Genomic DNA, 15,911 nt, shown 5'->3' on the forward strand with positions numbered 1-15,911 from the left:
GGTTTCCCAACTCATATCTAAGCTGCTATCTTCATAGATTCTGTAAATTAGCAAACCCATAAAACCAATTCTATCACTGAGATGAAATCACACACTAGACCACACTGCAAAATGTACCAGAGGGGAAAGAGAGACTGCAATCCTCTGGCAACTTCTCTTACTTCCTCACAAATAAGCCCTGTCAGGTATTTGTACAACAGTTTTTATTAGATTCACTGGATCATCCTGCATAATACTCCACTACATCCCAGGTAAGCAAATTTACCAGCTCTACAAGAAGCCAATTTCCCACACGCATTTATATACCTTCGCACATGAAAAATCCAACGGATGGGTAGCTTATATTTCTATAAGCCACACATGAACAAATTTTGCTTCTCAAAATGACTGTTAACTCCCCAAAAGGAGCATATCTATCTCACATTTGACTTAATTTTCTCAGGACATTCTCCACAGTGCCTCTAACACATGCCATTTCTGGAACGCCAGAAAAGATCAAATCTATCTGGAAAAGAGACTAGAATACCGATTTATCCACAATACTCTGAATAATCATTCATAATTCATCTCTGTGTTAAAACGGGATTATCAAAAAGAAAAGTTAAACAAAGAGTCCAAGACAGAGATCCCAGATTTTGAAATCAGACTTTAAATGACAGTGAAACAATTAGCAACCTCATGAAAAAGTTTATTTAAATTCAAATAATAATGGCTTTCACCATGTAACAAATCAAGGTACAACCTAAAATTATTAAAATGTTAACAGTCACGAGTGTCCAAACAGTGAGAACAAATGACAAAACAAAGATTTACAGAGAGCAAGTCTCTTTTTTAATTTCTGAACTTCAAATTCTCTTGATCCCTAAATAAATAAAATCAAAAAATCAGAATCCTGAATAAAATCAAACTCCAAGAGCAAAAAAATACAAAAAGCAAAACATTAAACTCGCTTGCCATACTGGAATAGTTTTTTAAAGGTACTCTGATCACACAAAACTCCAATGAAAGTGGTTTAAAATAATTATTTTAAAAATAAGCTTCCAACTAAACATGCAGGAATATTACACGACACAATAACCAAAAAGAAGTATGACAGTATCTTTATTAGATGCTGGTTAGAATAAAATTTAAAAGTATAAATCATCCGAAGCCTTAGCTTTGCAATTCACCAAGCTCACAGCTGGACTTTATTCTTCATCAAGTGAGTACACCAAAAGCCTTCCTCGGGCTTCCCTGGTGGTGCAGTGGTTGAGAGTCCGCCTGCAGAGGCAGGGCACAAGGGTTCGTGCCCCGGTCCGGGAAGATCCCACGTGCCGCGGAGCGGCTGCGCCCGTGAGCCATGGCCGCTGAGCCTGCGCGTCCGGAGCCTGTTGCTCCGCAACGGGAGAGGCCACAGCAGTGGGAGGCCCGCGTACCGCAAAAAAAAAAAATGCTGTGGGAGGCCCGCGTACCGCAAAAAAACAAAAAAAAAAACTTCCTCATTCTCAATTTTAAAAAAGAAAAAGAAAAGCCTTTTCCTGTTAAAACATATATTGTTCCATTTCTCCAACACCAGTACTTGAAAGTTCAGTAACAAAAACAGCTGGATATTTATTTTTGAAACAATCTTCTAAAAGGACTTCCTAATAATGAACCATACACATTAGGCAACTCTAAGCAAATGTGTTTTTTCATTTGATAGAATTCTAGACCAAGATCTCTGTGGTCCACTCAGATCAAACATTTAGAATGTGTCTAAATCCCCAATCTCAAACTGAAACGCGGAAATTTGTTTAATTACTGTAAATCCTATTAAACCAATCTTCTTTGTAAGGTGGAAAACGTCCAACCTCTGAGGGCTATGGAGGGTGTAATGAATGCAGAGTTTAATTAGGGCCCACTGCCGGCTCACTATAATCTATTAATTAGCATTCTCAGTTCTCTGTATCTCATTGCAGTGTCTCACTTTACTTTAAAATTGCACCCTTCATTTTTTGGACCAAAGTTATACAATTTTAGGATTGTGTGGTAATTATAGTGGGTGCAGGAAGAATACACTCCTGCCAGCACTGGTGTGTAATTAGGGCAGGGGGCGGAATCTCGATAAGGCATTGTTCACCCTCCTTCAGCACATATGGTTTTTTGGCATCAGAGCTCTGTGGACTGTTTCACTTCCACTGGACTAAAGTGCTGAGTTCCCACCATAGTCTTTTCAGAAGATTCAAATATTTGCCTTTGAATGTAGCTTGATAATTAGAAAGGTTATTGTCACTGCTTTTTATCCACACAGCTTTTAAAGTATAGGCATAATTAGCTGTGTGAATTATTTGAAAATAAAGAAGTAAGCCAATAATTTTTTTTCTCGTTAAAATGGACTGGAAATTTCCAGGTCGCTGGATAATTAAAACTGTCTTGGTGACAGGCATATTTTCAGCACCATCAAAAAGGTACACTGGCTAGCTAATTCAATGATAAATTCAATAACCTCAATTTAACATTCAACTTCTACCAAAATCTAATTTATATTTTATATATAACCAATCACAGCAAGTTGCCTTTCTTCCACCTTAAATCCTCAAATTTGAAGAATTAAAGAATTTTTTTAAAAAAGGATCCTGAAGTTAAACTTTCCTAAATGTCAAGAGAAAGAACTGCTACTCATTGTTGGTACTTAATAAATATGTACAATATCAATGTTAACTTTTTAAAATTAATTTCCGTTCTGTACTGTCAAGATATTGATTTGCCTTGTGATAGGTATTTTTTTTAAGATTGACTTTTTTAACATTTACTATGGTAAATCTTAACGCTATACCCCACTTAAGTTACACAGCCTGAATAATTTTGATAATGGATCTTAGAGCATGTGGCAAAATTACATTCTCATAAGAAGTGAAAAAAGATAATATATGCTGAAAGAAAAGAGGAAGAGAAAGAGAAGCTAGGGAAAAGAAACAAGCAAGAATGGTGAGCAAGCAGACATGGCAGCCAGAAAAAAATTAAAGCACAGGACCAATCTGGAAAAGGCGAAGAAATGGAGAGCACAAAATACTAAGAAAAACAGGAAGAAGGAAAATAAATGAACCAAGAAGGGAAAGACCTAAGAAAGAAAAGAGAAAGAATGGCTCATTTCATTTATGTACGTGAATTGTTTCATAAGTACAGAATACAGAAAGGCAGACATATATATATATAACTAACCTGGTTTTCCTCCTGCACAACTCTATACTGTTCCTTCCAAATAGTGATTTTGGAAGCTTCATCTTTTCTCAGGGCTCGTTCTTTCTTCAGCTCTGGGCTCCAGAAGGTCTTGATGCTATTCATTGAAGAACTTAATTTGCTCTCCTTTACTTCCACATCCTTTCGCAAGAGATCATTTTCCCTTAATACTTCCTTCAGCTGTGTCTGCAGATCCATGATTGTGTTATCTCTTGCTTGACGAAGAGAGTGAGGAACGGTGGATGCCATGCTCACAGGAGGGAGGTGATGCTCTCCAAATGCTATGGTGTCACTAGCAACCCCACTGCTAGCTATATTGGGGCTACTGCCCATAGCAGTCATCCTCACACCATAAGGCAGACGTCCTCCAGAACGGCCAAGTGTCATGGTGCTTTTAGGTGTTTCCGAACCCACATTTTCATGGTCACTTAGGTACATAGGGCCAGAAGTGGCATAGGCAGCGTTTAAGGACTGGATATTCTCCATTGAAAGGGTTTTCCCACTGCCACCTCCGACACTGCTTCCAGAACTCCCTCCTGTACTATTGGTTCGACGATGACCCAACCGAGGGGAACGTGGAAGCCGAGGTGATCGCCCAGGGCTCTGGTTGCTTGGTTCCACCTTCCCAACTGAGCGAGCACTTCCATACATGGTTGCAAGATGAATTCAGGTGCCAGGAAAGGTGTAAAGCAGAAAACAAAATACGGAACTCTGTGAGGTTTCTCTATGGCTATAAGTCTGCTGAAGGCTAATCAGAAATACCAGGTCCTCAGCTGCCCAGTCTTGAAGAGATAGCTTACACCATATCTGTAATGAGAAGATCACACATTAACTCCTCCAAAAAGAAACACTTCCCCTCTCAGACACTTTTCATTGCCCCCTTGAGCAAGACCTCCCCTTCGATCATCGATTTACTCCTGCCCCTGTCTACAGCGTAACTTATTTCTCAGTAAACATCATTGTACACTCAACATGTCTCGAAACTGAATACTGAAACCATACCAAGCAAAGGGAAAAGAAGACGAGATAAGAGTGTAAAGATTGGCAAGAAAAAGATAAAACTCAGTGTTTGAATATATGATTTTTCTAACTGGAAAATCCAAGATCATCAGCTGACAACTACTGGAAGCAATAAGGGAACTCAACAATCTGCTTAGGCACAGATCAATGTATACGTATCAGTACTTTTCTGTACGCTAGCAATAACAACCAGAAAATGCAATTTTAAAAAAATCCCATTCACAAGAGCAACAAAACCATAAAGACACTTTGCTATATAAATATAACAAAAATGTGCAAGAATTTTTGGAAAAACTACAAAACGCTCCTGAACAAAAGGAAAGTTATCCATGTTCACGGAGGAGAAGACAAACATTGTAAAGGTGTCCGTTCTTCCCCAGCTACTCCACATGCCAATGAAAATCTCTACAGGATTCCTCACATAACCCAACAAGCTGACTCCAAAATTCAAATGGAGGAGTCAAGGTACAACAATAACCAAAACAATCTGAAATAGAAGAACAAAGGAAGATGTCCCCTAAATAGCAAGACACATTATAGGTCCATGATCCTTTATTTGCAATGCAAAAATGTTTTAAAACTCTGAAAGTAAGTTTTTTTTTTAACTTATTTAGTGGCAAAACCTGGCATGATTTGATATGAGGTCACTTATTGTTTATACGTATCTCACCTAGTGTGATTATTCGTGCACGTCACTGGGAAAACAATGTGTATGATTACAGGATACTGAATAACGCCCACTGGGCATTACGGGGAAAAAACCTGGACTCCAAAACCATATCTGACCCCTAGGATTTCTCATAAGGACTCGGAGCCTTTTAAAGCTATAGTGATTAAAACTGTACAGAAATGGCCAAGAATAGGCTCTAAATTATATATATGTGAATTTAGTACATGCTAAAAGTTAACATTTCAAAACAGTGAGGAAAGGACAAATCATTCAATAAATGGAGTTCCAACAACTGGTGCTCTTGGAAGAAAATAAATTACATCCCTACTTCACACAGTACACAGAAATAAATTCTATGTACATTAAAGATACAAATTTTAAAACTATTAAAAGTACTAGAAGAGGGACTTCCCTGGTGGCACAGTGGTTAAGAATCGGCCTGTAAACACAGGGGACACAGGTTTGATCCCTGGTCCAGGAAGATCCCACATGCTGCAGAGCAACTAAGCCCGTGCGCCACAACTACTGAGCCTGCGGTCTAGAACCCGCAAGACACAACTACTGAGCCCGTGTGCCTAGAACCCACGCTCCACAACAAGAGAAGCCACCGCAGTGAGAAGCCCGAACACCGCAACAAAGAGTAGCCCCCGCTCGCCACAACTAGAGAAAGCCCACGCGTAGCAACGAAGACCCAACGCAGCCAAAAATAAGTAAATAAATAAATTTTTTTTAAAAGTACTAGAAGGGTTTTCCCTGGTGGCGCAGTGGTTGAGAGTCCGTCTGCCGATGCAGGGGACGCCGGTTCATGCCCCGATCTGGGAAGATCCCACATGCCGCGGAGCGGCTGGGCCCGTGAGCCATGGCCGCTAAGCCTGCACATCCGGAGCCTGTGCTCCGCAACGGGAGGGGCCACAGCAGTGAGAGGCCCGCGTACCACAAAAAATAAACATAAAAAATTTTTTTTAAAAAGTACTAGAAGAAAACGTAGGTGAATATCCTTGTGAACTTTAGTTAAGGTAGGGCTTCTTAAATAAGAAACAAAAGACAAAAAAAACAAAGAAAAATGACTAATATTCAATCATGTCAAAATACACCAAAAATTAAAAGAAAAACCAAACCCTTGGTGAAAAAATATCTAACATATGTACAAAGATTTGTATACAAAATATATAAAGAATTCCTACATGAGAAATGCCAAATCTGAAACAGCAGTGGTTAGATGGGAAGGGAATTTGCCTTCTAAGCTCGGGGGGAAATGTCTGTGGAGGCTTTAGCTTCACTTGTAAAGCTTTAGACTCACAATACTCAAATGCTTGAATGTTTTAATAGGAAAATATGTTCATATTCTACAAGTATAGTAATTAAGACAAATTTTAAAAACACATATCATAGCTATCTACTTTCTACACTCCTCTCAAACATAAATCAATACACATCTAAACTAGATCTCTGTGATTTCCTAATATCATTCTACCAAAGAATTGGCTTAGGTCAAGAAACAGATTTCAACATATTAAATAATATTTTAATATGCAACTGAGAGTGCAATCCAAGTAAATCACATGGTCAAAAGATTTTAAAGGGTCTATATGTCTGAACCAAACTCAAACAAGTTAAAGATCTTCAGAAATATGAATATACTGGCAGTCTCGTCTCTAGTGATCCAGTAAAGATAGACCACTAAAGACAGACCTAAGGTAACAACAAGCAGGACAGGAAAAACACAGAGTCTGAGCCTTCCGTCTCAGAAATAGCAATAGGACACCAAGTTCAGATATTGCAGTATTCTACTAGTAATATTAGGAAATTCCTTCCCAGGACTAACCTACCTCAGAAAGTAAACATTCCTTTTCATGATTAATCTGGACTGTAAGGTAGGTGATACACTACTGTTCAAGTGAATTCTATTTCCAGACCAAAGAGGGATGCAAAGTTTTTTCTTTTTTTTAAGTCATCTGAATATTGCTTAAAATAAGAGAGCTATTCATTACCCAGAATCCCTTGAATGATAACAGAAGCTAACATACAGTAAGTGTTTACCATATGTCAGGCACTCTGCTAAGAATTTTATAAGATTTAATTTAATATTTATAAGCCCCCTACAACACAGGCATTGTCGTTAGCTCCACTTTACAGACGAAGAAAGTGAGGCCTATAGGTGTTAAGTGACTTAGCTATTAAGTGGTAGGGTGCCCTAATTCCAGAGCCCTGGAAACCCTTAACCACTATGCTTATCCACCAGCATCTTCTGATGTTAACACCTCAATTGTCCGTAGGATATTAAAGGCCTCCAGTTTTAAGGCAGGGTGTCCTGCTAATCTAGGACTCTAAACCTAAACTTTAAGGCACACCTTAGGTTTTCCAAGGTGTAATGCTTAAATAATCACATTTATCTTTCTATTAAGGAGAAAGTCTTTTTTAAAAGATGGTGGGCAAAAAGAACAAAATAAGGAAAACTAACAAAATAAAGAATAACAATTCAGAGTCTCAGGAATCATGCCATCAGAACTTTAAAGTGCCACAGTCAAGAAAAAAATTCCCAACTGTGCTTTTGTGCAAAACTCTATTTTCCTGTAGTCAAGTAACTAAGCCACACTATTAAATAGGTTAAGGTCCAGCAACAAAAATCCACATCGAGTTTTCAACATTAGCGGGTGCACTCTAACATTCAAGCCACTTTCAGACCCAAAATGGCATTTGCATGTGGAGTCTTTTGTTGCTATCAGAACTATATTCATTTCTACAACAAAAGAAGAGAATTCACCAGCTCTGTCTAAAGCCCTCATTTTGGCTTTCTAATATGAGCTTCAGGGAAGACTGGGTTTCAAAATGTTTAATTACTTTTAAAAATCTGCCAGACCCATCACCACAAGATAATAATTCTTGCACTTTAAACAGCTAACAAAAAATAATTCCGACCAGAAAAAAAAAAGTTAAGCCATATGATTTCATTTATATAAAATTCTAGAAGGACTCCATTATGACAGAAAGTACGTCAGTATGTGCCTGGGGCTGGGGCTGAGGGATGCATGGATCATGAAGGGGTAGGAGGAAATTTTTGGAGTGATGAAAATGTTCACTATCTTGACTGGGGTGAGGCTTCCCAGGCGTATACAGGTCAAAACTCATCGAACTACAGACTTTAAATATGTTCAGTTTATTGTACATAAATTATACCACAAAAGTTTGAAAAAAATAATTTCACATTCCAAACTCCCCTGCCCTTGATTAATCCAAAAGAAACACCTTCACCAATTACCTACCTGGAGTTCTGACTGCTGCTGGAAAAAATCATGCAGCTGTTCAGTTTGAGCCCATAGTGTTGGCCCCAGAGTCCTACAAGTCCCTTAGTTTGCTTCCTATCCAATATTTTGTTAGCTCCCTATCTAGTATCTGTTGTGGTTACTTCAAACCTTCTCCTTCTACTTATCAGACAGAACACATGAGTCTCCTGAGTCAGAGACAAAGAACTTTATTACTCACAGCACAGCCAGCAGAATAAGCATCCTGTTACCCCCAAGTCCCACAAGGCGACACAAGGGGGCCCAGACAGATGCTACACATGCAGTGGATTTACAGAGGAACGCTGAGTTTAGGGAATCCACCACTTTTACAGTAAGCAGTAAGTAAGCCTGGTCTTCCCCAACGGGAGACGTTACCTCATCCCTCAGGGTGGCTCGCTGCAAACACAATCCTGAGAAACGACCCACGTTAAGAGCAGTCAGGCCCTCGCATTCAGGACATGCAGGAAAGAAGAGACCCATGGAGGACTCACTCTCCCGACAAGTAGTTGTGGTAGTTTTAAGGTACCTGAATAAATTCTTTGATACTCCTCCCTTCAAGAGGGGAAGCAAAATTCCTCTCCCTTTGAATGTGTACTAGACTTAAAGGATTTGCTTCTGATGATGTATCACTTCCAAGACTAACTCATAAAGACACTGGGACTTAAGTCTTGGTCACGCTCTTGGATCACTCGCTGTGGGGGAGTTAGCTACCATGCCGCTGAGCCTGCGCGTCCGGAGCCTGTGCTCCGCAACGGGAGAGGCCACAACAGTGAGAGGCCCGCGTACCTCAAAAAAAAAAAAAAAAAGAATAGGGAATTCTGTACCTAAATCTTAATTCCAAGAAAACAGCATAAGCTCAACAAGAACAGACTAATACCTCTCATCGTCTAAGAAAACTTTTTAATTCATACACACACACACAAACACACACAGCAATCATGCAGAAAATATCATGCCTATGTGTACGTATCTGTTCTCAATACTGAAAAATCTTTGTCAAGTTAGTATCACAGCCAGACTTATCAACTACCTAAAATGAGTTGTTTTATCCTATATTTTGAGTTTTAAAAAATACCTAAAACACCAGCACAGCATTTAAATCTCTGCAAGTCTGCCCAGATTTAGGTTTTTTAAAAAGTTCCTAAAATCTAATTCTGATAAGAACATTACCAGAAATTTGGTTTATCTTAAATTTGGTGTTTATTAACAACATAGTTTCACCATCAATTCCTACTTCCACATTCCCATAAAAAATTTACAATTTTTAGAGCTCTTCAAGTTCACCAAAGAAGCATTCTTAACTCTAAAACAACACGAAAGCCTTAAAATACTGGGGCTCCTTATCAAGAGAAGGCACAATTGTTTCTCAGAAAAGAAAGTCAAAAAAACTAAAAAGAATTCAGTTCTGGTGACATACACCTATAAGCAAAGATTTTTTTCTAAGATATACAAGACAGTCAACATTTAAAAAGATTAGGTTAATTTTTTTTTTTTTTTTTTTTGCGGTACGCAGGGCCTCTCACTGTTGGGGCCTCTCACTGTTGTGGCCTCTCCCGTTGCGGAGCACAGGCTCCGGACGCGCAGGCTCAGCGGCCATGGCTCACGGGCCCAGCCGCTCCGCGGCATGTGGGATCTTCCCGGACCGGGGCACAAACCCGTGTCCCCTGCATCAGCAGGCGGACTCTCAACCACTGCACCACCAGGGAAGCCCCCTAGGTTAATTCTTAAAACAATGAAGTCACTTTTTTTAAACTTACCCAAATGAAGTGGAATGGCAAAAGTTAAAAATACAATTCCAAATCATGAAGCAACAGTGCTCAGGATACATGGACATGGTAGTTTTTATATTTTCCTCCTTAATTAACACTGCTGCCCTCTGTATTAAAGCATATTAGTAACACTCTGCTTAAGTATGAAACCAAAAATGTAACCTGAAATCTTTTCTACAGGGTAAGTATAAAAATGTGCAAAACAAAATGCAATGCATAGACCTTAAATATTTACATTTCACCCTAACAAGCGCCCTGTGAAGTAATTCTTATCGTGCTCCTGAGGCTTAGTTGTGTAGCAACTAGAAGGGAAGGCTTGGGCTGGTTCAGCTCCACCATTTAAACGTTGTAGCTTTCAACGAATAAATAAATCTCACAGTGCCGCAGCATCATCTATTAAATGGGCATATCATCTTCCTCAAAGGATAGCTAAAAAGATCAAATAAGTGAGTATAAAATATCTGGTTCCTGGTAGGTTTTCAATAAATGTTAGTCATTGCATGTCTAGGAATTTATCTTACACATATTTTCACACAAGTGGGAAAACTGAGTAAAAATAAACTGCAGACTTCTTTGAAATAACAAGACTCTGGTTAATAGTCTATATAATTACGGGAATACTGTGCAGCTATTAAAAAGAATAAGGTTAAGTCTGTAAGTAGTGATAAGAAAAGAGATACAAGATATACAAGATACATTTTTTAACATCTTTATTGGAGTATAATTGCTTTACAATGTTGTGTTAGTTTCTGCTGTATAACAAAGTGAATTAGCTATATGTATACATATATCCCCATATCCCCTCCCTCTTGTGTCTCCCTCCCACCCTTCCTATTCCACCCCTCTAGGTGGCTGCAAAGCACCAAGTTGATCTCCCTGTGCTATGCAGCTGCTTCCCACTAGCCATCCATTTTACATTTGGTAGTGTATATATGTCAATGTTACTCTCTCACTTCCTCCCAGCTTACCCTTCCCCCTCCCCATGTCCTCAAGTCCATTCTCTACGTCTTGTGTCTTTCTTTATTCCTGTCCTGCCCCTAGAGTCATCAGAACCTTTTTTTTTAGATTTTATATATATATATATATATATATATATATATATATATACACATACGTTAGCATACGGTATTTGTTTTTCTCTTTCTGACTTACTTCACTCTGTATGACAGACACTAGGTCCATCCACCTCACTACAAATAATTCAATTTCATTTCTTTTTATGGCTAATATTCCACTGTATATGTGAGCCACATCTTCTTTACCCATTCATCTGTCGATGGACACTTAGGTTGCTTCCATGTCCTGGCTATTGTAAATAGTGCTGCAATGAACACTGTGGTACGTGACTCTTTTTGAATTATGGTTTTCTCAGGGTATATGCCCAGTAGTGGGATTGCTGGGTCATATGGTAGTTCTATTTTTAGTTTTTTAAGGAACCTCCATACTGTTCTCCATAGTGGCTGTATCAGTTTACATTCCCACCAACAGTGCAGGAGGGTTCCCTTTTCTCCACACCCTCTCCAGCATTTACTGTTTGTAGATTTTTTGATGATGGCCATTCTGGCCGGTGTGAGGTGATACCTCATTGTGGTTTTGATTTGCATTTCTCTAATGAATAGTGACGTTGAGCATCCTTTCATGTGTTTGTTGACAATCTGTATACCTTCTTTGGAGAAATGTCTGTTTAGGTCTTCTGCCCATTTTTGGATTAGGGTGTTTTTTTGATATTGAGTTGCATGAGCTGCTTGTATATTTTGGAGATTAATCCCTTGTCATTTGCTTCGTTTGCAAATACTTTCTCCCATTCTGAGGGTTGTCTTTTTGTCTTTTTTATCGTTTCCTTTGTGCAAAAGCTTTTAGGTTTCATTAGGTCCCATTTGTTTATTTTTGTTTTAATTTCCATTTCTCTAGGAGGTGGGTCAAAAAGGATCTTGCTGTGATTTATGTCATAAAGTGTTCTGCCTATGTTTTCCTCTAAGAGTTTTATAATGTCTGGCCTTACATTTAGGTCTTTAATCCATTTTGAGTTTATTTTTGTGTATCGTGCTAGGGAGTGTTCTAATTTCATTCTTTATGTAGCTGTCCAGTTTTCCCAGCACCACTTATTGAAGAGGCTGTCTTTTCTCCATTGTATATTCTTGCCTCCTTTATCAAAGATAAGGTGACCATATGTGCGTGGGTTTATCTCTGGGCTTTCTATCCTGTTGCACTGATCTATACTTCTGTTTTTGTGCCAGTACCATACATTTTTAAATTTATAAAAAGAATACAAGAATTCGTGGGGAAAAGTGGGTTTTCACATTTTTCTTTTCTGCACTGAGGTTTTAACATGAATATGAATTACTTTTATGATTTAAAAAGTAATTATAGGGCTTCCCTGGTGGCGCGGTGGTTGAGAGTCCACCTGCCAATGCAGGGGACGCGGGTTCGTGCCCCAGTCTGGGAAGACCCCACATGCCGCAGAGCGGCTGGGCCCATGAGCCGTGGCCGCTGGGCCTGTGCGTCCGGAACCTGTGCTCCGCAACGGGAGAGACCACAACAGTGAGAGGCCCGCGTACCACAAAAAAAAAACAAAACAGTAATTATAGACCCATACATATATGGACAACTCATTTGTGACAGAAGTGCAGAGGCGATACAGTGGAGAAAGTGAGGCAGTGAGGCTCCCATGGAAGGAGACCTGAACGCACACCTCCATGGTTGCCACAGTCCACCCCTCATCCTGCAGTCACTTCTGCACACAGGGACGGGAAGCAGCTTCTCCACGATTCTCACGGGCCTCTGTTCTTGAGGGGATCAGAGAAGAGGAAGGAAGGTTACTGGAAGAAACTAGAGCTGCCACTGGTCTCAGGAGCACAGATGGTCTCATCTCTCCCTCCTCCACTACCCTAAACGGCACCCAGCCTCAGTTTGCACCCAGCAAGGCTTAGTGGCTTACCTGATGGCAATCCAAACGCTCCTTCCTAATAGGCCCTCGGCATGTCCTTCTCAGGCCAGGGCTGCTTCACATGTCTGTTCACAGTTAAGATGGGGCAAGGGGGTACCAAAAGGTGTCCAGCTGGATCACCTCGGTTCTACTACATGCATTATCCCTGCCCCCATTATGGTCACAATAGTGAAAAGTTACGATCTAAATGTCCAAAAATGGGGTACTGGCTATGTAAGTTAAGGTACAACTATAAGATGGGTTACTATCTATAATGAGTTGAATAGCATCCCCCCAAAATTCACGTCCACTAGAAATGCCAGAATGTAACCTTATTTGGAAATCAAGTCTTTGCAGATGTAACCAAGTTAAGATGAGTTTATACTGGATTACGTTAGGTTCTAAATCCAACTGGTGTCTTTCTGTGAGGGAAGAGAGAGATTCAGTCACAGAGACGCACAATAAGACCACGCAAGAAGGGAGGCTGAGATTGGAGTGATGTGGTTACAAGCTAAGGAACACCAAGGATTGCCAGGAGCCACCAGAAGCCAGGAAGAGGCAACGAGGGGTCCTCTCTAGAGGCTTGAGAGGGAGCAAGGCGCTGCCTACACTGATTTTGGACTTCTAGCCTCCAGAATTATGAGAGAATAAATGTCTATTGTTCTATGCCACCAAGTTTCTGGTAATTTGCTACAGAAGACCTAGAAAATACACCATGTCATTACAAATGATGATGTGGCTCTATACTTAACAACAGAGAAAGGTATTTGTGATCTATTGTCAAACCAAGCAGAAAAAAGAAAAAGTTATAATACACACAGATTCCACCTGAGTTTGTGTTTTTAATGTTACAGCAGGATACACGATTCTGGGTAGTAAGATTTGGGGGTGATGATCTCACTTCCTCTCCAAGCCATAAATTTTCTTCTATGAAGACATACTATTTTTATAATCAGGACAAAACAATAAACCAATTTTGGGAAGGGTAGTGTAAAGATATCCAACAGAAATGGTATAGATAAGGCTCTAGGTACTAAAAACTCCCACTACCACTTCTAGAATAAAGCCAGAATGGTTTCCTTATAGCCAAATTCAATGGATTCTCTTCACTTCTACTGCATTTGATGCTACTGAACACTTTTTATTTTTTTTAATAAATTTATTTATTTATTTATTTTTGGCTGCGTTGGGTCTTCGTTTGTATGCGGGCTTTCTCTAGTTGCGGTGAGCAGGGGCCACTCTTCACCACGGTGCCCGGGCTTCTCACTGTGGTGGCCTCTCCCAGTGCGGAGCATGAGCTCCAGGTGCTCGGGCTTCAGTAGTTGTGGCACGTGGGCTCAGCAGCTGTGGCTCACGGGCTCTAGAGCGCAGGCTCAGCAGCCGTGTCGCACGGGCCTAGTTGCTCCGCAGCATGTGGGATCCTCCCGGACCAGGGCTCAAACCCGTGTCCCCTGCAATGGCAGGCAACTCTCAACCACTGCGCCACCAGGGAAGTCCCACTACTGAACACTTCTACCTTGAAACTCTTACCTGGGTCTGTCTAATACTCTTCTGCTACTCCTATTATCTCTCCAGGACAATTCTTTTCTACTACATTTTATTGGCTCCTCTTCCTCCGCCTACCTTTAAAACACTAGTATATGCATATGATGTCACTTATATGTGGAATCTAAGATAAGACACAAATGCACCTATATATGAAACAGAAACAGAATCGTGGACATAGAGTACACACTGGTGGTTGCCAAGGCGGAGGGGGTTGGGGGAGGGATGGAATGGGAGGTTGGGATTAGCAGATGTAGGCTTTTATATATGGAATGAATAAACAACAAGGTCCTACTGTATAGCACAGAGAACTGCATTCTATATCCTGTGGTAAACTATAATGGAAATTAACAGAACACTGCAAATCAACTATACGTCAATTTTAAAAAATACGGATAAAACACTGGTGTGTGCCTTAGAGCGCTGTCCTCAAACATGTTCCTGGGCAATCTCATCCACAGCCACTGTTTCAACTAGTTTCAATTCTTACCTATTTTAAGTAGGTACTTATTTTAATTTAGGTTATCTCAATAGTCCCAACTCTGGTTTCTCCCTTGGGCTGCACACTTACATGATCAACTACTTACTGTACATATCTGCCAAGATTTCCCATAGGTAACTCAACAGCTCTAACTGAACATATATTTTCCCTAAATATGCTCCTATCCTCCTATGTTCCCTATTTTGATAGAATTCATTTTGACTCCCCCTTTTCACTCCTCTATTCAGCTTCCCATTAACTAATCAATCACTGTGCACTATCAAGCTTATCTTTCTAATATACTTCCTTTCCATCAAGCTTATCTTTCTAATATATTTCCTTTCTATCTCTACTGACTCATCCTGTGTGGCCAGCACAACAATCTCCAAAAACAGTCTCCTTGCCTATACAGTCTTGTCTCTTTCCAATCTACTGATGATCCTTAATTTTATTTTCTCAACCCAACATATTTAAGGGATATGACACATTATCATCATCCATAAGAGCAGTTCACTTTGATAGACATTCTCAAATTGAGGGTGGAGGAACATGAGGTCAGAGGGCTATTTTTCATTTGATAAGAGCTCCATATTCTAATATCCCACTCTGGACATTTCATATAAATACTATGTGAGGCCTTTTGTGTCTGGTTTCTTTCATTTAGCATAATGTTTTCATGGTTCCTTTATTTTGTAGCATGTATCAGTACTTCATTCCGTTTTATGCTGAATAGTATTTCACTGTATGGATATTCTACATTTTGCTTATCCATTCATCAGCTGATGGACATTTGGGTTGTTGATGTTATGAATAATCCTACTACAGACATTCGTGTACAAGTTTCTGTGTGGACAAAAGTCTGCAATTCTCTTGGGTATATACCTAAGAGTGGAATTGTTTGGGCAATATAAAAGCTCTGTTTAGGGAATTCCCTTGTGGTCTAGTGCTTAGGATTTGGCGCTTTCACTGCCCTGGCCCGGGGTTCAATCCCTGGTTAGGGAACTGAGATCCTGCAAGC

At 39.9% G+C, this 15,911-nt stretch overlaps 1 protein-coding gene across 18 annotated transcripts in view; it reads right to left on the reverse strand.

The window, feature by feature from the left end:
* The window catches only part of ERC1 (ELKS/RAB6-interacting/CAST family member 1), a 387,721-nt gene that overhangs the window by 350,071 nt on the left and 21,739 nt on the right, over nt 1-15,911 (reverse strand). For 17 of the 18 annotated variants that reach the window (XR_016394796.1, XM_089919955.1, XM_089919951.1 and 14 more), the window contains exon 2: nt 3,181-4,005. Coding sequence is in view for 17 of the 18 variants with exons in the window: in XM_089919955.1 (XP_089776081.1) it covers nt 3,181-3,849 (669 nt within the window). In the remaining variant the exon portion in view is untranslated. Of the gene's footprint in view, nt 1-3,180; nt 4,006-8,151; nt 10,989-15,911 lie in introns of those variants that run through there. The other variant, XM_089919947.1, reaches the window with a different exon arrangement.

Source organism: Delphinapterus leucas, chromosome 11 (genome assembly GCF_059928025.1).
Source record: "Delphinapterus leucas isolate spDelLeu-1000000601 "Yukka" chromosome 11, BTC_Dleu_Yukka2, whole genome shotgun sequence".
NCBI classification, from domain to species: Eukaryota; Metazoa; Chordata; class Mammalia; order Artiodactyla; family Monodontidae; genus Delphinapterus; species Delphinapterus leucas.